This window comes from Phyllostomus discolor, chromosome 12 (assembly GCF_004126475.2).
Source record: "Phyllostomus discolor isolate MPI-MPIP mPhyDis1 chromosome 12, mPhyDis1.pri.v3, whole genome shotgun sequence".
In the NCBI taxonomy this organism is placed as follows: Eukaryota; Metazoa; Chordata; class Mammalia; order Chiroptera; family Phyllostomidae; genus Phyllostomus; species Phyllostomus discolor.
The window spans coordinates 47,301,191-47,326,174 of record NC_040914.2 but is presented as its reverse complement, the minus strand read 5'-3'; the positions used below and the strand labels follow the sequence as shown (position 1 = coordinate 47,326,174).

The 24,984-nt window shown below is 58.9% G+C and overlaps 1 protein-coding gene across 1 annotated transcript in view; it reads left to right on the top strand.

Moving 5' to 3' along the window:
• The first annotated feature begins 3,898 nt into the window (after positions 1–3,898).
• URI1 (URI1 prefoldin like chaperone) overlaps positions 3,899–24,984 on the top strand; it is a 33,916-nt gene continuing 12,830 nt past the window's right edge. Inside the window, exons 1-4 of the mRNA XM_036013315.1 lie at positions 3,899–4,315; positions 16,366–16,400; positions 19,776–19,854; positions 20,819–20,954. Of these exons, the coding sequence (XP_035869208.1) occupies positions 4,217–4,315; positions 16,366–16,400; positions 19,776–19,854; positions 20,819–20,954 (349 nt within the window). The 5' untranslated portion in view covers positions 3,899–4,216. The remainder of the gene's footprint in view (positions 4,316–16,365; positions 16,401–19,775; positions 19,855–20,818; positions 20,955–24,984) is intronic.

Here is a 24,984-nt window from a genome sequence, read left to right as displayed (position 1 = left end):
ACATCCTGGCTGCCACCGCGTTTCGGCGATGAAGCTGCTGTCAACACCCACATGCGGGTGTCTGGTGGCCGTAGTTCCCGCCTCCTTTGGGTGAACACCAAGGAGCACGACCGCTGGACTGCGTTGTAAAGACACGGTGAGTTTTGTGAGAAGCGGCCCAACTGTCTTCAAGGGTCCGGAGCGGCCGCGCCCTTCTGCATCCCCACCGGCCAGGAGTGCGAGTTCCTGCCGCTCCACAGCCTCCCCGGCGGGCCGTGGTGTCGGTGTTTCCGATTTTGGCTGTTCTGCTAGGCGCGCGGTGGGGTCTCAGTGTCGTTTTACCTGCCCCTTTTTATCGTGGAAAATATAAACACGCACCCTCCCCCTCCCCCTCCCCCAGCTGCAGCATCACCGGCTCACGGGAAGTCTTGCTTCATCTCTGCCTGCACCCCCTCCTCACACACCCATGGGTGCGGGAGCCGGGGGCCTTGGGGAGAACTCCGGCCCTGTGCAGGATTCCAGGGCCCAGGGAGCCAGGCCCGACCTTGACAAGATTGTGACCTTGCGGAGGAAAAGGAAAAAAGGGGACGTTGGGCTGGAGAAGGAGGCACTGGAGAGGCCGCCAGGACCGTCTTCAAATCCTGGCGGAGCGGTTCGGGAGCAGAGCTGGGCACAACTCAGGATCGGCAGGGAGACGCACCGGGGGCACAGCTGGAGGAAAGAACCTTGGAGGCACAGGAAATAGTGCAGGAGAGTCTGGCCAAACTGCCATGCTTCCGAGAGTGACCCGCTGGAACCCGCGCGGGGGGCTGTGGTCCAGGGACGCTTCCGCCTCATCCGAGTGTTTGAATTCCTTGCTTCAAAGGGAAAGACAGGCAGGTCTTGCCTCTACTAAGGGCACCACAATGGTAAAAGAAGGTGTTTTCTACAGTGATGACTGTCTCCTAAAGGAAGTCCCCCGTCCCTGCAGATGTGCCCAGTGGGAGGGGCTGGATGTGGCAGGCGCCCCAAGCCGGGCCCTGGGAGAACCACCCCAGACTTTGCTGAAACACAGAGACCAGGGTTCAGCAGGTCTGGATGGGCCGAGGACATTTTTTTCCCTAATTTCCCCCAAATCGGAAACTTCCCTGGATATTGGATGATATTAAGGCATTATTAATGTCCAAAAGAGATGTACAAAGATGCTCACCTCACCACTCATCAGAGAAGTGCAAACTGAAACCACGACAAATATAATCTCGTACTTGTTAGGACGGCCACTGAACCCCAAAATACCAAAAGCTAGCAGATGGTGTGAAGGACATGGAGAAGTCGAACCCCTGTGCACCGTGGGTGGGAGTGTACAGTGTGCAGCTGCTGTGGGAACCTGTGCCCCCCCCCCCCGCCTGAAAAAATAAAGATAAAACCACCACAGGACCCAGCAATCCACGTGTGGTTATTTATCCAGAGGAGCTGAGGTGGGTGCCTCAGATGTCTGCACCCCCTTGTCCACTGCGGCGGTGTCACCAGGAGTCAAGATGTGTGGTGTGTGAACAACCTGCAAGTCCGTCCGGGGATAAAGACAACGTGGTGTAACATACAATGAGATACTCAGCTTAAAAAAGAAACAGGAAATCCTGTCAGACATGTGTGACACCTGGAGGAACCTGCAGGACATTATGCTAAGTGAACTAAGCCAATCACAGAAGGGCAAAGACTGCCAGATCCCCTCGCAGGAGGAATGGAAAGCAAAGTCAGAAGCAGAGGACAAGGGGGTTGCAGGCCCCCCCCCCCCCCCCCCCCCCCCGGGAAGCGGAAGTGGGGAGCAGCAGCCACGCATCGGATACAAAGTCTCAACTGCCTGGGCTGAGTAAGCCGGAGGGACCTGCCGGATAACACAGCTCAGGATATTGTGACTTAAGCACCTGTCAGGAGGGGAGATATGTTAAGCACCATGGCAAAAATAAAAAGGGAATCATTGTAACTGTAACTGTTTTTCTTAGGTTTCTTCATGATACTCTGGTTACATTTTTACAAAAAGTATTTACCTTTTAGAGACCTATGTTGAAAGAAGTACAAGTGGAATGATACAAAGTAGTGCATTTGCTTCTGACCGAGGGGGTGGGGAGGTTGGGATGAAATGAAATGCGCCACGAGCTGGTGGTTGTTAAGGATGGGCCCTGGAAGATGGAGTTCATTACTCTGCCCTTCTGCTAGGAGGAAAATGTAAAGAGTGAGGCCCTTGTGGATGCCCGAGGAGCAGGGAGGGGCTTCTAGGGACAGGAAAGCAGGAAGGCCTGGTGATTTAAAAGGAGGCTGGAGTGATGGGGAGGAGTGGGTATGCACAGACCTGGAGGAAGTCTCGCGGGTGGAGGACTGGCCAGTGCAAGGCCCCTGAGGCTGACACTGGTGGGAAGTGTCGGAAGGAGAGACTGAGAGGCAGGGGGCTTGCAGGAGGTGGGAACGTGGGTAGGTAACGCAGACCTCCCGTGGGGCCCCTGGGCTTCCTGGTGGCAGTGAGATCTGGGTCTCACCAAAGCCTCTCTCGGGCTGTGGGGCTGAGAACAGACGGGGGGGTGGGGTGGGGTGTGTGAGCCACGTGTGTTTGGCTGCCAGCGATGGAAATCCTGATGCAAACGGCTGGAACCATCAGGAAATTCGCTGGTGTCTTTAACCGGAAGTCCGCAGGTAATGTGGGCTCTGGCGTTGGCGGCTTCTGCCTAGGAAGGAGCGCTCAGGCTCTGCCCGCCACAGATTCAACTTCCTCTGAGGTTTGGAGGTGGTCTCAGGGGTCTTCCTGGGCGAAACACGCAAGGCTGCCTGCTCAGTGCTTCCCGCCAAGGGACCGGCAGGTTTCTTGTGGAAGTGTCTCCAGAGAATGAGGAAGAACTTTCGCAGAAGCCCCCAGAGAACCTGTATTTGTGGGGTGTCACATGCCCCTTCCTGAGCTAACAAGGCACAGGGAAAACACATGCCCCTTAGACTGGGGCTGGGGGCCGCCAGGAGCTGGGACGGCTGGGGCTGAGCACCTGCATGAGGGTGGTGGGGCGGGGGTGGGCAGCAGCCAGTACTCATCACGGGGCGGGGGGGGGGGCACAAGTGGAAGCAAGGAGACCAGAGGAGAAGCCCCTGAGGCCGTTGAGGATGGAGAGATGACGGCAGACAAGGTGCTCAGTGGTGTTTCAGGGTGTCGAGGTGGGACCCGCAGGGAGGAAGGGAGTCGTCAACACGGATCCTCTCTGCCCAAGTTGCCCTCCTTCCTCTGTTTGGAGCACATGGAAAAAGGGTGTCTCAGGATGGGCGCTGGCCAGGAGGGCGGGCGGGCACCCCAGGGTGTCAGGTGCAGCTGCCTGCGGGCGCACTCCCATCTGCACACGACGAAGGAACGGAGCCATCGCTCCCGTTAGGGATGGTTGTTAGTGCAAGGTCACCTCCACGCAGTACGCGTGCGTGGGGCGCCTACTGGGTACAGTGGTCGCAGGACGGAGAGAGCGCAGGAATACTAGAACGAGAGGGAAAGTTTTGTTCGCACACAGCAATGTATTAATATGAGCACCATAGCTTCGAACAAGGAACCATTAGAATGTGTGCCGTAATTAATGCACATGCAAATACAATCGCATCTTTCAATTCATTAGACAGGAACGGTTTGCACTTGCTACAGTTGAATGGCTGAAGCGGCAGCTTGAGTGCAGGAATGAAGTGCATGAGATGCAGCCCGGAACGCCCGGGGTGGGGGGAGGCGGGAACGTGGGGCACCAGGCTCCGTCTGCGCCCCTCTCGGGAACGCTCACGGTGCGTGGACACCGAGCGGCACCGAAGCTTTAAGGCAGGGCTGCGCACAGCCTCGGCCTCAGGCAGCCGCGCACCACGTGACCGCCGGGGGCGGGGCGAGGGAGGGGCGGCGCGCGCTTCCCGGCGTGCCGCGCGGGGCGGGGCGAGGGGCGGAGCCACGCGGGAGTTCGCCGCCGCGGGACGTCAGGCTCGGCTGGGCCACCGGACAGCGCCTCCCGCTCTCCCGGGTTCGCTGCTGCTCGGAGCCGGCGGCGGCGGCGGGCGGAGGGCGGCATGCGCGTGTGAGATGCGGCGGCGGGCAGCCGGGACGCGAGCCGCGGCGGAGCAGGCGGGCGAGGCCTCCTCAGAGCGGGGCGCGCGGTGCATGAGGGCGAGCACGCGGGCGCCGGGCAGCCGCCGGCCACGCCGCCTCCATAAACACTTGTTTAGGACTCGTTCGCCTCGCTGAGGCCCCGGCGCCGCCATGGAGGCCCCGCCGGACCCCGCGCCCCTGGCCGCCGCCCCGGCCCCGGCCCCGCTGCGCGCCCCGCAGGTGGCGCGGCTCCGCGAGGAGCAGGAAAAGGTAACAGGCCGCGGCCCGGCCCGCGCTTCCGCCGAGTCTCCGGGGGGCGCCCGCGTCCCCGGCCCGGGCCCGCCCCCCCGGCCCAGCCTCGCGGTCGCGGCCGGGCCCGCTCCCACCCCGCGCCGGGGGAAGCGCTCAGCCTGCGGGCCGCCGGGGAGAAAGTGACGGGAGAAACTTTTGTCACGTGCTCCTGTTGTCTTTTGTCTGCAGCCCTTTGACCTCCGAGGGGGCGGGGACGCGCGGAGGCTGCGACCCTCCGCGTCGCTGACGTGGGGAGGGGGTCACGCAGTCGACGGAAGTGGCTGCGAAAGTGTGTACGCACTGTATCCTCGCCGCTGCCCGTCCTCTGCGGCCTGCAGCGCGGCCGCGGGCGCGCTTCCAGCGCGGGCTGCGGGGCGCGGGGCCGCGGAGACGCCCTCCCGCCGCGTGTGAACTTCGGTCGGGTGACCCGTGGGCTCTCCGCCGCCCACGACGGGGGCGTGGGGCGAGTTGCGCATTTCCCAGCGGGATGGTCTGCGCAGACGCCCCCACCCCACCGAAGCAGCACGGCGTCCCTGCTCGACCTCAGATTTTCCCCTTGGGGTTCCGGAGCATTCCAGGTGTCCCCTGCTCCAGAAAGTGTGAAATCCTGACTCTGGAAGGCAACGCTTACTTTACTTAAAAGGCCCTGGGTCGCGTTGCGAGACAGGGTCCTGGTGCAAAGCGGGAGGAAGTTGTCTCTAACCCCCAAGGGGAGAGCCGGGGCGGGAGGGGGGTTTCACAGCACCTGGAGCAGAAACCCGAACACAGCCGGCCCTCGCGGGCTCGGGAGCCACCTGTTGGGGGCGTCCTCCTGCCTGCGCTGCTGGGCCCCCCTCCGGTGCGCGGCGGCGCTTTGCGAGGGCCGTTGTTCTCTAACCAGAGATACGACTGTTGGGTTTTAAACCTGGCTCTTGTCTACACGGGGGTTTAAAAATTCACGCCGTTTGGCACGTTTAAGCTATGAGATGTTAATGGGTCTCCATTTTCTTGAAGAGAGATATAAAAGAACAACGAAGAGAGAGCTCTCTCTGAAACCAGTTTGTCCATTTTTGGCGAAGCTGTTCACACTGTTGTTCTTGTAGAAACGGTGAAGCTGACCCCCGGACGACGGTGCTCCAGAGTGGCGGTCGTCCCGGTGGAGGTGTCAGCGTTCAGCATGCCAACCGGCCCGCTGCCTCCCCTGGCGCATTAAACAGAGACGTTCTGGGTTTCACTCTGACGCCAGTGTGTCTGGAACACACACGGGATCCGTGTGGGGTGCTCTGAACAGCCCTGGGTGTGGTGTCCAGTTACCTCCGAAAACCGCCTTCCGGGATCGGTCCTGCGGGAGCCTGGGTGGCTGGTTTGAGTGGCCCCTGCGCCCGGGTCCCTGTCCTGTGTCTCGGTGCCGGTGCGGCACACACCGTAAGTGTGCGTGTGTCTGTCATGCTGTGTGCGGTCACTCCCGTCAGGGTGCGGCCCCTCCGGGAACAGACGAGGCTGCGTTTTAGAGGCTCCGAGCCAGCGGACCGCAGACCCGAGAGACAGCTGCGTTGGGCGGTTTGGGGCTGGAAAGCTTCCCCCGGTCAGTGTCCAGCGTTGCTGTGAGGGTCCTTACTCGGGCTCTCAGCCCAGCTGGCCCGCAGGGGCTGAGCGAGCTGGAGTGAGGCTGGAGCTCGGGGACGAGGCCGGAGGGGGAAGGGACAGATGGCGCAGCGGCCATGAGTTGGTGTGGCGCCCAGTATTCCGTGTGCGGTTCCAGACAGTGGTGCGGCGGGGCCTGGCCTTGCCCTCCCAGGGCCGTGCTGCGGGAGAGAGGAGGGGCCTGGGCGGGGGAGGGGGGGGGCCCGGCGTGTCCTGTCCCCAGGGTGGTACCTGGTTGGATCCCTCACAGGCAGGGCCACCTCCGGGTCCGGGCATCGGCCCTCTGCAGCCTGGGTGGAGAGGGGCCAAGGTGGGGCGGGTCAGTGTTGCTCCTCAGTCTGCTCTTGGTGGGTTTCTGGTGAGTTCTGCTGAGGATGGAGGCAGGTGTCGCCTCGGTCCTTGGCCGTGTTGCCCGTGTTTGCCCTGGGAGCACGCACAGCAGGGACGATAGTGACCCAAGGGGGAGAGACAGGAGGGACAGGTGTGAGCCACGGCCCCCACTGTGACCGTGTCTAGCGAGGGGACAGTGAGGGAGATTGTAACCTGGTTTCCATCCGCCGCACCCGTGCCGGGCCTTCCGCTCACTCCTTTTTGATCTGGTAAAGGCACCGGGGAGCAGTTCCTGGCGGCTTTGCCTACAGTGGAGAAGACAGTGAAAACCCAGCACTAGGGGCTTGGTCACGTAAGTCCCGTCGGGGAGGAGGGCCCTTGTGCGGGCAGCGGAAGGGAAGTGCGTGTGAGAGATGTGGCCGCAGCTGGGCCTGCGCACGCGGGTGTCATCCCTTTCATGTAGAGGGCACGCCGCCGAGGTTTCCAACACATAGCTCCCTCCCGCAGTTTACCCACCAGCGAACGAAATCGGGTGGGGTTTTAGCTTTTTCAGTAAAGGGTGTTGGTAACAGTTCATTAGTTCTAGTAAGAGCTGGGATGTGGTGTCTTCAACTGCTACATACTTTCTGTGCCGAGAAATGGCTCTTGGCTGGTTCGAAGGCCCGCTGGGCAGGTGTATTTCTTGGTGTTTCCAGAGCTGATGGACACGGTTTATCCAAATGTCCATTCTCCGTTTGTTTTTGTTTCTGTTTTCTTTTTTCCCTGGAGGTTTTGTTTACTCTTAATTCTCTGTCAAAAGATACAGGGACGAGAGGGAACTTGGGTTAACATTTTCTTCTTTTAGCCAAGTCTGTTGTTGCTGACAGTGAGACACTCGGTGGACCCGGGAAGCTCCTCAGGACCCGGGACCGTGGGGTGTCGGGACCCGGGACCGCGGGGCGGCGTCTCGGGCCGGTGGGGAAGTCTCCTCCCGCCGGGGCTTGTTACAGCTGCTCCTGCCTCGGAGTCGCCTTCTGTCGGAATTCTGGTTTCGTGGCTGGGGAGATAGTTCTGTAATGTCAGTGTTTTATGTCTCCAGAACCAGTTATGTTTCAGCAGCAGAGTTACTGGGGTTTTACTGTGATGGGGAAAAAGAACTGTGTACTGTTGCTTTTGGAAGTTTATTTGCAGGAAAACAGTAACTTTTGGAAAACTCACGAGCATAGTATTATTTACTTTTCATTGTAATTGTTACTGAGTGGCTCATGTAATTCTTACGCAGAGTTTTGGGATAACTTGCACTTTCCTGATGTGGAACCTGGGGAAGTAAATGCATTGAGCACACATTTCAAATGTTTGTGAAGCAAGACAGTAACTGGTGGGGCCTCCGTGTTTCTCACGGTGAGGAGCTGCCTGTCGCGGGTCCCCAACGGTAGCTCCTCTCTCCCGCTCCGAGTCCGAGCCGCCTCACCCCAACAGGTGCTCATCCGGTGCCTGTCGCATGCCAGCCGTGTGCTGCTGGGGCCAGCCGTGAACGCGGCAGAGGCAGCCCTTGCAGGAGCGGGGGTCGTGTGCTGGCGGCTGAGGCGCAGAGCGGGCCCGCTGGAGATGTCCCGTGGGGTGTGCTCTGCGGGGCTGGGCGGAGTGAGAAAGTCTGGGAGGGTCCCACAGCGGGTGGGGGTCTGAGCAGGGGTCAGATGGAGGGGGACACCCTGTCTGTGTGGTGTGTTTGCGCAGGGCCGCAAGGTCTGGGGGTGGGTGTCGGAGGGAGCACTGAGGTCAGGGCCTGCGGTCAGGACGTGGGGGCCAGGGTGGGTCTCGGCAGCCGGAGGGTTTGGGTTCGGTGTCTGTCAGGCGAGGGGCACGGGATGCGCTTTGAGATCCCACTGATCTCAAGTGGTACGCGTCCACTTGTCACGTGCGGGGAAGGGACACTTGGGTTGGGTGTTGCCAGTCTTTGGTTCCACATGCTGGTGCCACTCCCCCCCCCCGGCCGGCTTTCGCCTCCACAGTGCTCGTTGGGGGGCGCGTCACGTCGCCTGCCTGGGTCTTCTCGCTCGTCGCCTGGCCGTGGTTCGGGGCCACCCATTGGGCCACACATCTCCACTCGTTAAATTTGCTGTCACTTCTTTATTTCTTTTCTCTTATGTTAGTACAATCTATCTTGAAAGCTCAGCGTGGTGGTTACATGGTTCCCACTGTCAGCCTAGTCGGTGCCTTAGAGGTGACAGTGTGTGTTCGCTTCCGCTCGCGGGCTGCCGTGTGTGCGTGGGGGCGAGGTCCCGTGCGTGGGGGCGAGGTCCCGCGCCGCTCCGCACTCATCTGTGGCGGCGCGGCTTCGTGGGCCCGCCCTCCCGGTTGCGCTGTGCTTTACCTGTTCGGGCGCTTGTCACCGGGACGATACGTCTCACGTTGTATCCACACTTCGAGGATGCCGTTCCGTTTCTCTGGGCTTGTTTCTGTCGGTGTTCCTGTTTTTCCGCAGGAGAGTTTTGGTGTGTTTCCCCCCCTGTCTGCTTTTCTGCACGGCTCTCTTCATCTTGGTTTTTGGGCACTGGATCGTGACGGGCCTGGATGTGGTTTTCCTTGGGTTCCGCCGGCTTTAAATACGCACCTGCTTCAATCTGCAGTTTGGTGGCTTCTGTGAGTTTAGGAAATTCTTGCCCACTCTTCAAATACTGGCTTGTGTCATTGTCCCTCCTCTACCCGCGGCACCCCGGGGACACGCAGTTAGACATTGACCGTCTCGCCTCCCCCCTCCCCCCACTCTCTGGCCTCCTGCTGCTCTGATGCCAGTTTGGACCCCTTCCATCGACCTGCACTGTGCTCTCTGGTCCTCAGCTCTTACCTGTTAAGTGCGCGGCGCCGCCACCTACTGAATACTTAATCGCGGCCACTCTCTTTTTTGTCTTCAGGACTTGCAGTTTGACGTTTAAGTGGGGTCTGCCTCCGCTGCCGTCTGCAGCCCCCACTCTGTTTTCGTGGTGCGCTAATTGTGGAGCGTCTGCGGTGTTTAAGCCAAGTTAGGGTCTGTTTCTGTTCGCTTTTTCCTCTTGTTTTCTTTTCTTAGCTGCTTCTCTTTTCATAGACTGCTTAGGAATTTTTTATTCGATGCCAGACATTGTAGTGGAAAATCGTGGGGACCTGGGAGGAGGTTATCTTCCTTCCAAGGGGGTGACTTTCCTTGCAGCGTCCGGAGGGCGAGCAGGCCAGTGTCACCACGCAGGCGAGAGCTGGCTCTGGGTTCCGCCAGGGCTGGCCTGGAGTTGGGCTCTGGCTCTCGGCACGTGACCCTCATCCTGCGGCGTAGCCCCCCTTCCACAGGCAGTACGCCCTCCTCTCTCGTGACTTACACGACGACATGCGTGTGCTCTGTTTCTCTCCTGTTCCGTGTTGCTGGGTGGCTCCCTACACCCGCAGCAGCGCCACGCTTCTCACACGGCTCCGATGTCTTGTAGGAAAGTTCCTCCAGCTGTGTTCCATGTCGAGATCGCCTCTGCTTTCCTGACCCTTTGCTCTTCCAGGACTATTCAGAATTAGCTACGTGGGTTCTGCTTGGAGTGCATCAAGTATGTGATCTGTTTGGGGAAAATTGACACGCTTACAACATTAAGCTTTCTAATCCGTGAACATGGTATGTCTTTCTGTTAATTGAGTTTTTCCATAACTTCTTTCAGTATTGGCTTTCTTAATATATATCTTTTATGTGTTTTAGGTTTATCCCTAGATATTTATTTTTTATTGCATTTTTAATTTATTGGCTGTTTATTTTTTGCTGGTATGTAGACATATATTGGGTTGGCCAAAAAGTCTGTATGTTTTCTCTGCAACATAAAAGACATATTTTTCATGTTCACCAATAACTTTATTGATTTGGATATTTTGAGTATGTCGGCTTTCTCCCGTGTGGTAGAACATTGATTGTTCTCAGTTAATGTCTCTATTTGATCACTATCAACTTCAGCTGGCCTACCCAACCTGACCGTGGACCATCGTCTGATGAGAAATCTCCAGCACGAAACTTTGCAACCACTTCTGACACGTTCAATCAGTCACAGCACCTTCTCCACACAGTGCACCGATCTTCGTTTGCATTTGCTACCTTTCTTGAAATGACAAAGCATGAGATGCCGAAAATGTTGCGCATTTTCTTCCATCTCCAATATCAAAATTGCTCCATAAAAATTCACTGATTTTGATTTTTTTAAATGCACACTGTTAGGTCAGCTGTCACAACACAGTCGAACACAGGTGTTTCGAATGCAGCAAAGACAACTGGGGCACTGGCAGAGCCACCTGGTGGAGAGAACCCAAGGAGCTTTCTGGCCACCCGACGCTGGGTTTCGGGGGACGTCGCTGCAGGCTGCTGAGTTAGTGTGTGTGTGTGTGTGACACGTGGGCGTGCCCTCTGAGCGGTAGCTGTGCACTTCCAGGTTCTCACGCCTTGGTGTTATCCCGCTGCCTTATCGAACACCCGGGCCCGTCAGTGTGACGTTGGACGGAGGAGCTGGGAGGAGCCTCGGCGTCCTGCCCGGAGAGTCCGGGGGAATGGCCTTGCCGATCCACCGTCGCAGGCGGTGTTTGCCGCGGGGCTGGTGCTCTCTAGGGAGACAAGGAAACGTCCTTCTGTTCCTGGTTTGCCGGCTTGGTCACTGCAGGATGCTGAGCTTCATCACATGCTTCATCTGTGCTTATTGAGGTACTCATGCGGTGAGTTAATCTGAGTTTTCAAAGCACCGAGACACCGTTGCGTTCCTAGAGAGGACCGCTTGCTTCCGCGTTTCCCTCCTCACGTGTGTATTGCCAGACGGAATTTTACGCGGAAGCGAGCTCTGTTCGAGTGGAGGCGGACTGGGTGATGTGGGGGAGACGGCCGCCGCAGTCCCTGGTTGGTTCGTTCCTACGTAGATGAGGGCTCCTGGCCCAATAATACTGTCCTGACTGACTGGCATGACGTCACCACGACTGGTCGGTGAGGGTGTGAGAAAGGATATAGACTCGCCCCCAGTGGGGAGCAGGCCTCTGGCCCTTCGGTTGGGTTCCGGGTGGGTTACCAGCGTGGGACCTCGGTTTGAGGCCGGCCCAGGGGGCTCGGGCAGGGCAGTGCGGGCGGCAGGCCCCCCGAGAGCCCCCGGCCCGCACGGGCTGCTGGGGTCAGTGTCAGGACAGACACAGCTCTGCGGTCTGCTCTCCCCCAGTGGCCCTGCTAGGTTTGGTCTCCGGGTCGCGCTGGCCTCAAGAGCGGCTTTCGGTTCTGTGTTCCATCACAGCGTCGTTGCAGTGCCGGTGCTGTCGGGCCGCCCGACCTCACGCCTGGGTGATTGGTCACCAGACGGCCGTGGCCTCGTCTTTTCCTGTGTGGGTATTTTAAACTACGGACGCAATTTCTTTGGCCGCTGAAGGACTATTCTGAGTTTCTATTTCTAGTTGTGTCAGTTTTGTAATGGGATTTTGAAGGACTGTTCATTTTTATCTAAGTTAAAACTGGGTGACCTCGAGTTAGTTGTAATTACCTCCGGTTTCGTTTCCATCTGTAGGTTTGGTGGTGATGTTCTTTCCATGTTTGTTATTGACAATCTGTGTGTTGTTTCCTTTGATTTGTCTTCCTAGGGTTTTATCAGTCTTTGACTTAAAATAATTTATTTATTTATTTTTAGGGAGGGGAAGGGAGGGAGAAAGAGGAGGAGAGAAACATCAGTGTGTAGTTGCCTCTTGAGCACCCCCCACAGGGGACCTGGCCGGCAACCAGGCATGTGCCCTGACTGGGAATCGAACCAGCGACCCTTTGGTTCGAAGGCTGGTGTGCAGTCCACTGAGCCACACCAGCCAGGGCTCATTGACATTTTTGAAGAACCAATTAATTATCATTTTCTTTGTAAGTCGGCTTTCTTCTTCATTGATTTCTGCTTTTATCTTTTTCTTCCTTTTAGAAATTTCCTGTTGGCTTGCTATTTTTTTCTGGTTTCTTGAGATGGGAGCTGCCAATTTTCAGCTTCTCTGTGATGCCCAGTTTTGGGTTTTACCGCGTTTTTCTCTCATCAGCACCTGGGGTGCCCACACGTCTTGTGTGTGTTATCAGTCACTCACAGTATGTTCCGACCCCCGCTGCGGTCTGTTCAGGAGTTAACTTCCTAAATAAAGGTCACTGGGTTGGCACACATGAGATAGTTTTGATTTTCTGTTGTCATAGTGAATTCTGTTCTGGTCCAAGCGTGCGCTTGCGAACTGGTCTTGCCGTGTGGCCTCGTGCGGCTTCCTGCCTGCAGTCCCGGCCGGGTACCCGAGCGGTCACGTCAGCGTATTGGTCTTTGCACCTTTTCACGATGTGTCTTGTTCTGTCTCTTACCTTCGTTCTTCATTTTTTCTTTTAGTTTTAACCTGTTTGTGTTCGAAGCGTGTGTCTTAGAAGCGGCACGAGTGTTAGTTGCCGCGTTAAACACCCCCCTGGGCCTCCTCCCCTTCAGGCAGTGTGTGTGTGATGGACTCACTGATACGACTAGTTCAGCTCTGTCCGCTTTCTCCTTGACTTTTTACTCTTTACCGTAAAACTCGTGAGGACATGCATGGGCAGGGAAAGTGAACGTCCTAATCTCATTTTGAAGTGTGCATTTCAGCGGCGTGAAGCACATTTACACTGCTGTGCGCCTTCACCGCCGCCCATTTCGAGAACTTTCTCGTCTTGCAAACCTGAAACTACCATCGATCAACACCTCCTCATTCCCGGACCCCCGCCCCCGGTCCCCTCCCGCCCGGAGGGGCCTGCCCCCTGCCCCTCGCCCCGCGGCCGCCCTTCTCCGTGGTGTGCGTCGTGGGGCCGCGTGTGCCTGGCACGTTCTGCGTGTGTGTAGTCTTTAGTGCACCGTTTTTCCACCTTCGCAGGCACGCCAGACAGAGCCCACTGCCGGCGTGGGGAGGGGCCGGTTGCACTTGGAGCAGCGCGTTGGGGGCTCTGCGGCCAGTGGCCCTGCACTGGGCCTGGGCGTGCGTGCGGCGCCCCCTGGCGGGCGGCCGCCCAGTGGAGAGCGCGGAGGGGACCCGGACGCGGTGGACTCCCGCCTCCTTTCCGAAGGGGGCTCCGACCTGACCGCAAGGGCATTTCTGCTCCCGCGCCCCACGGGCCTCCCTGACCCAGGTGCCGATCTGGTGTCCCCTCGGCCCGTTGTAAGGGGTGTGCTCGCGCGTTCCCTGGTGCTGACGTCACGGAGAGCGGGCGTCGGCCCGTGTCTGTCCGGTAGCCCCGGCCCTCTTCCTCGACCAGTCACGAGTTGGGTGGGGGGGAGCAGGACCCTGGCGCCCGTGCCCGTGGGGGCAGCGTCGGGTCGTCAAGCACGCCAGGTGCCCGGCTGACCGCCGGCTGGCTGGTGGACTGCCACCGAGAGCGCGTGTCTGGGAGAGTGGAGGCCAGCTCTCAGCCAGCGGGGTCCTCACCGTGCGTCCGGCACTGGGTGGCTCTGTGCGTGCGCCTGGCAGCTGCGGACCCCTGGCCGCAGGGGCGGCCCTCGGGAGGAGCTCACCAGGCACTCGTTCCGGTTGCCCAAGCCTGCCAGCCGGTTCTTTCTGCCGGGCTGAGTCAGGGGGCTCTCTTTGCTTCGGGAGTAGTCGTATGTTTCGGCAAGTTTAACTTAAAAGCTAGAATTGGTCCTCCATAGCCATCTTACTTTAGAAAAAAAAAAGCTTCTGTGAAGCACCAGAAAGCCACGAAGGGTTTTATGTCGTTCTGGTCTGTTTTCAAGAGCTGCTGTGACAGACCCAGGCTCAGGACCTTATAGTCGCTCTATGTGTTTAATAGTTAAAGGAATTGGCCTGAGTTCATTTTCAGAGCACGTGCGGTTATTTGGAACTATTTAACTTCACAGAAAATATAAGATAGTTCTTTTTAACCCAGGTAGATAGATTCGAGTTTGAATCACAAGAATCTCTTCCTTTTAAAATGCTCCTTCATAGCTGAATTGCAGAAATTTACCGAAGTTTAGAAATCATTTGCTGCCCGGAGAAGCATGGCCGCCCTGCTGCCCCCTCAGGGCGCGAGCGCGGCTGCTGACCCTGGGTTTTTGGGGGGGCCGCGGCCTCTGAGTCTGCAAACAGGGTAAGCGCCGGCCTCCCTCGGAGCCCGCCCGCTTCCGTGCCCGCCTCTTCCCCTGCGCCGCGTCTCCGCGGGTCTCAGCACGCCTCCCCTGTGTCCGGGTGGCGCCCCGGCGGCACCGGGCCCACCTTGCGCGTCGCTGATGCGGCTGCAGCGTCGGACACGGTCTTGGTAGTGAGCGCTTGCCGTGCGCACTGGGGAGCGGATGTGCTGGTGGTGGTTTACCCTTGAAACCTGCTCCTGGGAGACTGTTTCAGGGAAGAGAAGGGGCGGGCGGGGCGGGTTGGGGGGACAGCCACAATCCAGCAGGGGGCAGGCGGGTGCGGGGGTGATGGCAGGGACCCCGGGACTTGCCCAGGCACTTGGTTCTTAACCGTGAAACGCATGCGTGCCAGATTTGCATATTTACTAATTAAAAAGGCTTCCTGGAAACATTAAGTAGATGATCTTCTGTAACCTTTAACACTGTCACTAATGGATATTGCATGGAAAATCTCATCGAAGGTCCTTTAATAATGTACCTGATTAGGAATATGCAACTAGTTAATATGCAGCTGCGGCGGGATGACGGTGCAGAGGTTAATGAACACCCTGCCCGGGCGCGCGGGGCTCTCCCGCCTGCGGTCTGGCCCGCTTCGTGCTGCGGCGCGCGCGTGGGGGCTGCAGAGCCTCCTCCCTGCCTCGCGGTCTCCCCTCAGGACGGAGCTGTTACACGGGGCTTTGTAAAGAGGGGCTTGTCATGTCGGCTTCCTTTTCTGTTTGCATGTAATTCCGCTCGTGTGTGTGAGATGATCACCAAGTCGGAAACCGCCACGTGGCTGGGTGCGTGACTGCGCCGCGGGGCCGGGTGCGGTGCTGAGTGCGGCCCTGCGCGCGTGCTCGCCGGGAGGGCTTCCTCCGAAAGGGCCGGGCGAGCGTGTAGAAGGCTGGGTGCTGGGCCACAGCACGCCTCCTGGTCCAGGACCGCTCGCTGCCTTGGTCTTTGCGGTGCCTCCGAGGAGGACCCTCGTTCCGGGAGTTAAATGCCGTGAAGAGAAGTGCGGTGACGGTGACCGCCCCAGCCCGCTGTGCGGTTTCTGGGGAGCGCGCGCATGCGCTCGGAGTCGAGTACCGGCCTGCGCTGCGTCCCTCCCACCCGGCGGCCTTTATCCCTCGGTGTCCCTGTCTCTGAAGTGCTGCTGCCGCCGCCGCCGTATTGGAGGCTACTGCTCGAAATTTCCACCAGTGGACTGCTTGGGAACAGACGATTAATACTCTTTGAAAACAGCGCTGCTTTTAAATTGCTGTTCATTTCCCCCCTTACTGGTTAGTGTTACTTGTTTTCTGAGCATTTTTAGAATCCACTGGAGTATCTCTAAGGGAAACACATGACTTTTATATTTAGTTTTGTTTCAGTATTATAAACATAACTTCGTCTCGCTGGGGAGTGCTTAGAGGTTCATCATCATTCACGGGGGGAGCGAGTGGGCTGTTCAGAGCACCTCCTGGTCCCGAGTGCTTCTTTCTGAACACGGAGAGAGAAGTATCACCGAACCCATTTTTAATGCGTCAGGATAAAAATTACAGGTGAAAACATTTGGAGATATACTGACAATATAAAGTATTTTCACTGTTGTCATTTCTTCTTTTACCGATGAAACATGGATGCTGTGTTGGCTGTTTTGTTATTTATAACACTGTGTGTATTCTACAAAATATGTAACATTGAAAACAGGCCTGTAGATTGTACAAAATACCAGTTATCTCATGTCATGTGTCACCTAATGGCTCTGAAGCGGGTTTTGCACCGAGTGAGGGCCGGAGAGCTGCCATTTGTCCTGCAGTTATCGGCCGCATTAGCAGGCGTGATGAACTGTGCTGCTCAGAGCCTGCCTCGCGCGGCTGTGCCCGTGACAAGTAAAAATGGAGGCCGGGAGGCCGCGGAGTCTGTGCCGCCGCCGCTCCGCCCCCGCTGCGCTGACGCCCGCCTCTGTGCAGGCCGCTTCTCACGACCAGTTGTCTGTTTCCACGACAGGTGGTCGCGCGCTGCCGGGAGAGCATCCAGCACTGGTGAGTGGAGACGGCCGCGGCCTGGGCGCGCGCCTGTGTTTGAATACAGTGTGCGCTGTTTCTCTGGCGGCCCGTAACTGGGCTCTTCTGGTACCCCCCATTTCTGCTGCCTCTGCCCGCAGTTTACGTTGGCTTTCCCCATTTCCTGACTTACGTGCCCCCTGATTTCCTGAAGCTGTCTCACTGCTTGTGTTTATTCTAATTGCCTTTCTTTTTCTTTTTTTTTAAAGTAAGAATAATGCGATTATGAAGTGGGGACAGACGTTTGTGAACTAGACTAATCGTAGCTCTGTTTGGGGGCACTTCTTGCATTTATACTAGAAAAACGAGTGCAGTGGTTGTTTTTAAATACGGGCGGAAACGTGCACATCCCCCTGGAGTTGGAGAAGCTGGCTGGCTCCCCGCACCCCCCGCTTGCCGTGCCGCTCGCTCGTCCCCAGTGCGGGAGGAGGCTGGCGGCCACTCACTCGTCCGAGGCGCCTGGGGCGGCCCTCCGCAGGTGGCGCACCTGCTCTGTCCTCTGGGGGAACGCTCGGCTGGGCGGCGGCCAGAATCTTGCCAGGGGCGGGCGGGGGGGTCGTCCTGAGGTCCAGCTGCCGACCTCCCAGGCAGGGGTCACAGGACACCCACGGGGTGCCTGCGGAGGCTTCCCTGCACCCTGCTGACTGTCAGCCGGGAGGGGCCTGCTGACGGCCCCTCGGTGCCGAGATTAAACCTCTGCTTAGACGCCAGCCAGCGTAGCATATTTTAAATTTATTTTGAGGCTTTGTCTTCGTGCCCGAGAGACCTCCGAGGGAGTAATTTATAGTTGGTGCACATCAAACGTGTCCTGGTTCCAGCGCCCGTGCAGGGGGAGAGGGGACAGTGCAGGCTGTACTCGGCCCCGAAAGCCGCCTGAGACTTGCCCTGTCCGCCCCTCGAGCCCTGCGTGTCCCAGGCGCTGCGTCTGTGGTGGGGTCCGCCTGGCAGCCTTCTGGAGGGGACTGTGCTGTCATCAGACACTGTCCCCGTTAAACCTGGGCCTCCGCCAAAGAATTAATTCCGCCCCCCTAGCCCCCAGCTAATTTGGTCCAAGTGAACCATTTTACAAATGATTCTTAGAGGAAATTTTATTAATGTTGGCTTTCTCTCTATTAGTTTTGGTAAAGAACTCAAGAAATTAGCGAAAGGTTGGATTCAGTGAGAACAGATGCTAATTTACACCTGTGTGTGAGGAACAGCTCGCTCCTGGTTTATTGCTGAGATTCTTTCCCCCTTAGATGGGGGGCCCCTGGTCTCCTCGGCGCCCCACTCCTCCGTCCGCGCTGGCATGCTCAGGACTGGCACGGTCTGAGTAGGTGCAGGCGGCGGCGCGGCTCTGGCACGCAGAGGGCCGGGGCTCCCGGTGAGCAGGGGCAGCCCCCACTGGACCCCGTCTCCGGCCCAGTTCTCCGGCATACGCCACACTAGAGCAGCTTAGCGTGCTCGGCTCTGCACACCTGTGCGTCAGGCAGCCGAAATAATGCTTTCCAGGGGAAATTTGCTTTTTCCTCAGAGTCATTTCTAACGGGGCTCAGGAAACAGACTTTCCTGTCGCCTTTCTTTTTATTTTATTTTATTTAAATTTTTTTTTTATTTTTTAACAAGGACATTTTCTCTTTTTTTCTTTTTGATTGATTTATTTATTTTTAGAGAGGGAAGGGAGGGAGATAGAGAGAGAAACATCATCAATGTGCGGTTGGCTGGGGGCCTCGGCCTGCAACCCAGGCATGTACCCTGACTGGGAATTGAACCTGCGATGCTTTGGTTCGCAGCCCGCGCTCAATCCACTGAGCTACACCAGTCAGGGCTCCTGTCGGCCTCCTAACGAGGATCTGACAGTGCTGGAGTCTGGGAGCCCACGGAGCCTGCAGCCTCCCTGCGCAAGAGACCTGCGGCCAGAGAGTCCAGGAGCGCTGCGGGCCCTGGTGCTGTCCCCCTAGTGCTGCAGAGTGGCCGAGCTCCTCCCGGTGGCCAGTTGCTCCCTGGGTGGGATGGGGAGGCCTGCTTTGGAGGACCCCCGTTGAGCAGGGGGTTGCCGCAGTGCTGGGTGCCCGAGCAGAGGCGGCCGCTCTCAGGGCACCGCCCACTCTGCTGCGCCCACTCCCCGGACACAGCTCCCAGCCCCTGCAGCCGAGCACCCCTTCCTGGTGGGCGGCGCCCGCCCGTGCCGTGAGGGAGGAGCCCAGTACGGGCGCTCGGACGTGCACGTGGCGTCTGCCGGTGAGCATGCGCTTTGGTGCCCTTCTGAAGGGCTCTCACCTGGGGGCAGTGGTGAGCATTCCAGGCCCGGCCCCCCCTCCGCCCCTCCCCCTGCCCTCTGTTCTGTGAGCGGGAGATGGGGATCGGTGAGATTTACTGCAGGAGTGTTTTTAGGGTGAGGAACGTATAGTGAAACTCCTTAATACTCTTCAGACTAAACGAGATAATTTTTATTAATTATGCTACTGCAGCTTTAGGGGAGCCAAGGAGTGAACGGAAACCATCCCCACGGTGTTTGTAGAGCAGTCATTTTTATTATCCGGAGAGCAATTATCCACGTTGCAATTTGTCCTAATTTCAGTTTGACACTATCTACATGTTCTTTAAAATGACTTGCTGAATTGGTGGGTTTTTGTTATTTTAAAAAATTGACAGCGTTCTTCTGCTTTAAAAAACCACACTGCCCTGGCTTTGCCTGGAGCCGACGCGGATCTCCAGGGGAGGCCGGCCCCGGCCTCTCGGCCTGGGCTGCTCCCCCAGCAGGTGTGGCACCTGAGCTGGGCTCCCCTCGGGGACAGGGGCACAGGGCCACCTCTGCTTCTAGAGGGTCACGTCTTCGGGCTGTTAGAAATCAGTTCACCGGCAGCTCTGTTCAGGTGGGACGTGAGGCAGATCCGGGGCCAGCTCCGAGTGCCTTTGTCGTGGTTTCTGCCCGCTTCCTCCCAGCCCCCGGGGGAGCGAGCCTCACCTGGCCACCATGGGAGACGCCACCAAGGGTTGGGGAGGCCCCCTTTCCAGCCCCCAGGGCTCGGAGGACTGGAGCGCGGGACCCCACGCTGTGTTGGTTTCCACGCTGCAGCCGCTCCGGGCTGCCCGCCTCCCTCTGCACGTGAGGCGCCCTCCCCGCCTGCCTGGGCGCTGGCTTCCGGAGCCGGGGGCCTCCTGCCTTGGGGAGCGGGGTCCTGAGGGCGAGAGGGCGCTCCTGCGGGCAGAGGCCCCGCGGGACCTCCTTCCCTGAGCCTCGTCCAGAGAGGTGACCGCAGACTTCAGTCTTTAAACGGTTCAGTCGGGGTTCCCATGGTCACGGGTGACGACAGGCAGCCACCGGAGGAGCTGCTCGCGCGCTCACGGGTGTCGGGTGTCCTCTGTCGGCAGGAAGAAGGTGGACGAGGACTACCGCGCCCTGCAGGAGAGGCTCGGCGCGCTGCCGGACAAGCTGTCCTACAGCGTCATGGTACGTGCGCGGCCCGCGGCCTCCCGTGCCGCTCTCCCGTGTGCGCGGGGCGCCAGAGGCAGCCGCCCTGGCCGGGCGGGTGGGTTGGTCTGACTTCCGAACAGCAGCCCCGTCACACCAGTGAGGGTGACAGGCGGTGCTGACCTCCACGCTCTCCCCCAGACTGACACTGGGTCCCCGCACCGTGGGGGCGGACACACGTGGCACGGGTGTTCCCACGGAGTCCCACCCGCCCGGTGTGCGGGCCCCCGTGCCAGAGACTGTGGTTACGGCAGAGACGCCGTGCACAGCCGCCCCGTCAGCCGGAGCAGGAGGGCGCCGCAACGCGAGCCCGAGGGGCGCAGCCCCAGAGCGGAGGTCTCGTGTGCGGGGTGCCGCGGCGGGTCGTTGGCGCGGCCCTCCGGCCGGCACGGTCCCCCGTCCACGGGCCCCGGGGCCGCTCTTGTGCTGCGGAGCGCCCTTCCTCACGGGCACTTTGACCTCGACGCCCCCAGCCCACGCACGCCGCAGTGCGGTGTCGTCTGTGGTCCTGGCCCACGTGCCGTGTCGGTTCTGCAGACGCCTTAAAGCTGTGTGTCTGCTCCTTCCCTCGCTGCGAAAGGAAACGGCTGTTCTTTTGGAGATTTTCAGTTTTCAAAAACGTCAAACGTATTTACTAACTTGCTGCTTCCTAACGCGTATGCTCTCACTGGGGCTCATGAACGAGCCGAGGGCGAGCTCGCTGGGTGACCGCACCCCTCTCTCTGACGGCTGTGTGGGGACGTGCCGTCCGCCCCGCGCTGGCCCCCGGGCCTAGAGGCGTTCCCGGGGGCTCTCCTCGGGAACGTCAGTCCAAAGTGAGACTTCCGAGACGCTGGCGTTTTGTTTTTCTTGGTGTAAAGATAAAAAAGGCCTCAGTGAGAGCTTTCGATGCTGAGTGCTCCATAAACAACGCATTTTTAGTGTTTTTCCTTTTTCCCCGCAGGTGCCGTTGGGCCCCTGTGCCTTCATGCCGGGACAACTCGTCCACACGAACGAAGTCACCGTTCTGCTCGGGGACAACTGGTTCGCAAAGTGTTCGGCAAAGCAGGCCGTGGGCCTGGCCGAGCACCGGAAAGCACGTAGGTACCACCGTGGGGGCGTGTCTTGCTGGGTGGGCCTGGGGCGCCGGGTGCTGGGTCGAGGGGCCGGTCGTGAGGTCCGGCCGTCTGTGATCTGTGATCGGGTCGCTGTGGGTGGGGGGAGGAGCCGGGCAACCGCAGCCCTGGGGCATGCTGGCGCCCGTCCTAGTGTGTTTCTGGAAGTGACGACGTGGAAGTGTTGCCCAAGGTGGCTTTGTGGGTGGAGTGGGGAAGCCGTAGGAACGGGGCCGTCCTGGGCTTTTTGCCCGGGGTGCTGGCGGTGCCTGCACTGACATAGGTGTGCACAGCGGGGAGAGACCCCGGGCGCAGGGCAGGAGCCGCCCGTGAACGGTGTGGTTTGGCACAGGGGATGCCTTTACTTTTCTCGGGGGGCGGCCGCCGGGGGTGGAGAGGCGCTGGCTGGGTGCACCCTGGAGCTCCGTCAGCGGTTGCGGGCTCGTCTGCCGGGGCGGGCGCCCGAGCTGCGGGGGCCTGTGTCTCGTCTGTCGGTGCGTGCTCGTCCACACGCACACGCTTCGTGGTGGGTGGGCGGGCTGGGCCGAGCCCTCGCTGAACTGCACGTCAGAGCCGGGTCTGTCAGCCTGCCTCCCACTTCCGCACTAGCGTGGGTGCTGAAGGTGCTAGCGCTGTATAATACCGCCCGACCTGCGCCGTGACTTCTAGTTAAACGCGCATCTGGGAATAGATTTTTGAGGACCCTTCTACACAAATGAGGTCAGATTGATAGAAAACAGCTGAGACTGATTTCTAAAGCTGAAATTATTTCTCTTATACACGAGTGGGTACTAGTTAGAGAACTCATTCAGTGAAATTCTGGGATCTATATTTGGAGATTCTAATTGCAGATCAACTCCTGTAAGTTTATAATGGATACATATTTTGATCTATGTGACGCTAATCAGAATCGTATTGTCGGGTCTGGGTGTGACTCCTGGCCGTGGCGGTCCTCCTGGCGTTGCGGCCTCCAAGTCAGCCATGCGCGGGTCCGAGGGGAGGGGGCGGGCACCGCTCTCCCCTAGAGGCCTTTTCTGTGGGGGTCTTTGTCCGCGGGGGTGGGGGCTCTGCTGACAGGGAATCAGGTCACTGTCTGTTGCAGGGTTTTTATTTTGACCTTTGTATGGATGTGTGCAAAGGAACCTTGAGACTCAGTTATGACTTAATATGTGAATGGGAGAATACTTTTGATAGACTAGAGCTGTAGAATGCAGGAATATGTTTTGGTAAGCCACCTTCCAGTGTTAGATACGGTTTTGTGAATGACCAAATGTAGTGACTTGGGCGTCAGTATTTATCTAAGACGGTGTTCAGAGTACACACATATAAAGTATATTGAGAACCTATTAGGATAGATTAATTGTGGGAAGTTTCATTCACCCAGCTTCATAATAATTTGTAATAACTGAAGAAAATGTTTAGGCATCTTGTAGTACTTGACCTTTGCTAACAAAAGACACGATTTTCCTCAAGGCAGAAGAGATACAGCAAGTTCAGCATGCTCCCCTCGCCGACAGGCATTGGGCAAGGTGGAGGGAGGTCGTGGCCTGTTTGACAAGGAGGCAAAATGGTCCCGTCCGTGTCCCCGTCCCCGCAGAGACCGGAAGCTCAGGGCAATGGAAGGCCTCAGAGGAGGGGCTCTGGGGGGGGGGGGGAGGAAGTCCCTGTGAGCGTCCCGCCCCCTCGCCCACAGCTCGCCTCTGTGCCCCCTAACGGGAACACGGCCAGTTTTCACCCCCGTCTGACTCTCAAAGTGCCGAGTGTGCAGTTGGCCGACTGGGCGCACTGTTCTGTCCGGGGACACAAGCGTGTGGAGATGTCTCCCCGCACCCCCGCCTGGGTCCGGGACAGGACTCGGGGTCGCACCGCAGCCCTGCCTCCCCACCCCCTTTGTGGCTGCGCCCCGCCTCCACCCGCAGGCCGAGACCCCATCTGGCCCCGGTGCGCTTCAGTCTCTGCTGGTCTCTGCAGTGCAGAGTCGGCCTCCGTGGGGAAGTGGGGGATGCTGGGGTGCTTCCTGGGGTTCCTTCTGCCTGGAGTGGGCGGGGCCTTTCGGATTTGTAGATTCAGGTCTTTCGTGGAATTGGGGCATTTATTTGTCATTGTTTTTTCAAGTAATCTTTTGCCACTTTTTTTCTTTCTGAGATTCACTTGATGTGACATTGGTCCTCTTGACAGCGTCCCACAAGTCCCTTGGGTGCAGTTTACTTTTCTTCATTTTCTCGCCGCTCCGTAGGCCTGACGGGTCCTGGACGTGCAGTCCTCGGGCTCGCTGACCGTCCTGGCTGCTTGTTGGAGTGTGCTGTGTGCAGCTCTTCCGGCGAAGGTCTCGGGCCACTGGCTCGTTAGTTCAGCTCCGCAGTTTCTGATGGCTCCCCCCAGGCTTTCCTCTGGTCGCACGTTGTTCTCCTCACTGCGTGCGGCTCTTCGCGTGTCCCCTCGGCCCCGTGCGCGCACCGAGGTCGCGTCCCACGCCTGCGTTCCCCGGGGCCCGGCCTCTGGGCACTTGTTCTTCGGCATGGGCCTTGCTTTTCTGTTTGTTGTTCACACTGTGATTATTTGGTGAAAATGGGGCACCTGGAAAAACAGCCGCCTTGCCCGGTCTTTGCGGACTGGTGAGAAGGGACCTCACGGGTGGCCGGACGTGCCCCGAGCCCGTGAGTGAGCGCAGCAGCCCGGAGCGGGGGTCCTCTCCTGGGCTTTCTGGGCCCGGGACCCTCTCTCCCGGGCCAGTGTGCGTGCGGGCTCTTTGTTTCCCGTGCACACGCTGATTTTGAATGTCTTTTTTTTGTTTTAATCCGCACCTGAGGACGTTTGTTCGTTGCTTTTAGAGGAAGAGAGGGAGGGAGAGAGGGAGGGAGGGAGGGAGGGAGGGAGGGAGGGAGAGAGAGAGAGAGAGAGAGAGAAACATGAACTGGTTGCTTCCGTGCGCCCAGGCCGGGGATCACGTGCTCAGACTGGGGATCGTCCACGCCTGGAACAGGGGTCAGACCTGTAACCTAGGTAAGTGCCCTGACCAGGAATTGAACCCATAACCTTTTGGTTATGGGACGATGCTCCAACCAGCTGAGCCACATCGGCCAGGGCTGATTTTGGATGTTTTAATTTCGCAAAGACCCTCACCTCAGTTTCTCTCTGTGGCCTCAGTCTGTGTATTACGTGGCTCCCCCGTCCACTGGCCCAGGTGTCTGGGGTCTTTCGCGGTCAGAGCCTGCGCTGCAGAAGCTCGGGCAGGACAGCTGCCGCCGGGTGCCCAGGCGCCCCCGACTGGCTCGCCTGCTGCAGACGGGGTCTGGTCTGTTGTCGGTGCCTCGGGGGGCTGTGGGGGCCTGGGCTGCCCCCTTGTCTAGACGGAGCCTGCGCCCCATTGCGGGGGTCAGGGACGTGAGTAAGCCTGCCGCCAGGGCTCCCGCCCTTCGACCGTGGCCTGTTCCTGTTCGGGCGGCTTGGCCGCCCCCACGTGGACTGCTCTCCAGAGCTGGACTGCTCCCCAGAACTGGACTGCTCCCCAGAGCTGCTGTGACTGATGTCTCCCCGCTTCCGGTCGTGTCTGGCCGCTGTCAGGGAGAACAGGGCTGGGGCTCCGGCCGGTGGTTTCGCCCCTTCCTTTCGTTTGAAGGGCAGGTTTCTCTTCCCTGTGAGCATGAGGAGCTTCTGACTGGGCGTGGGGTGCGTGAGGAGCGAGCGGTTCAGGAGGAGGAGGAGGAGGGAAGGAGCTGAGGCCCGGAGGGGCGCACACTGGTGGGGACGGAGGTTGGACAAGCCGAGGACTCCAAGCCCCAGTGATGAGGGCAGGTCCCGAGTCCCGGGTGGGCGTGGCTGGGAGCCGGAGTCTGCGTGCAGGGCGTGTCCTGGGGAGAGGGAGGTGGCCGTGGGCACAGCCCCAGGGTCTGTCTGCGGAGGCAGCCGCGCGCTCTCCAGGGCGCCCAGTGACCAGTGCTGGTACCTGGAGCGCACGGATGCCAGGTGCCGGGCCAGCACTGGCTCTTGGGGCCCAGTCTGCCCGAGGAGATCT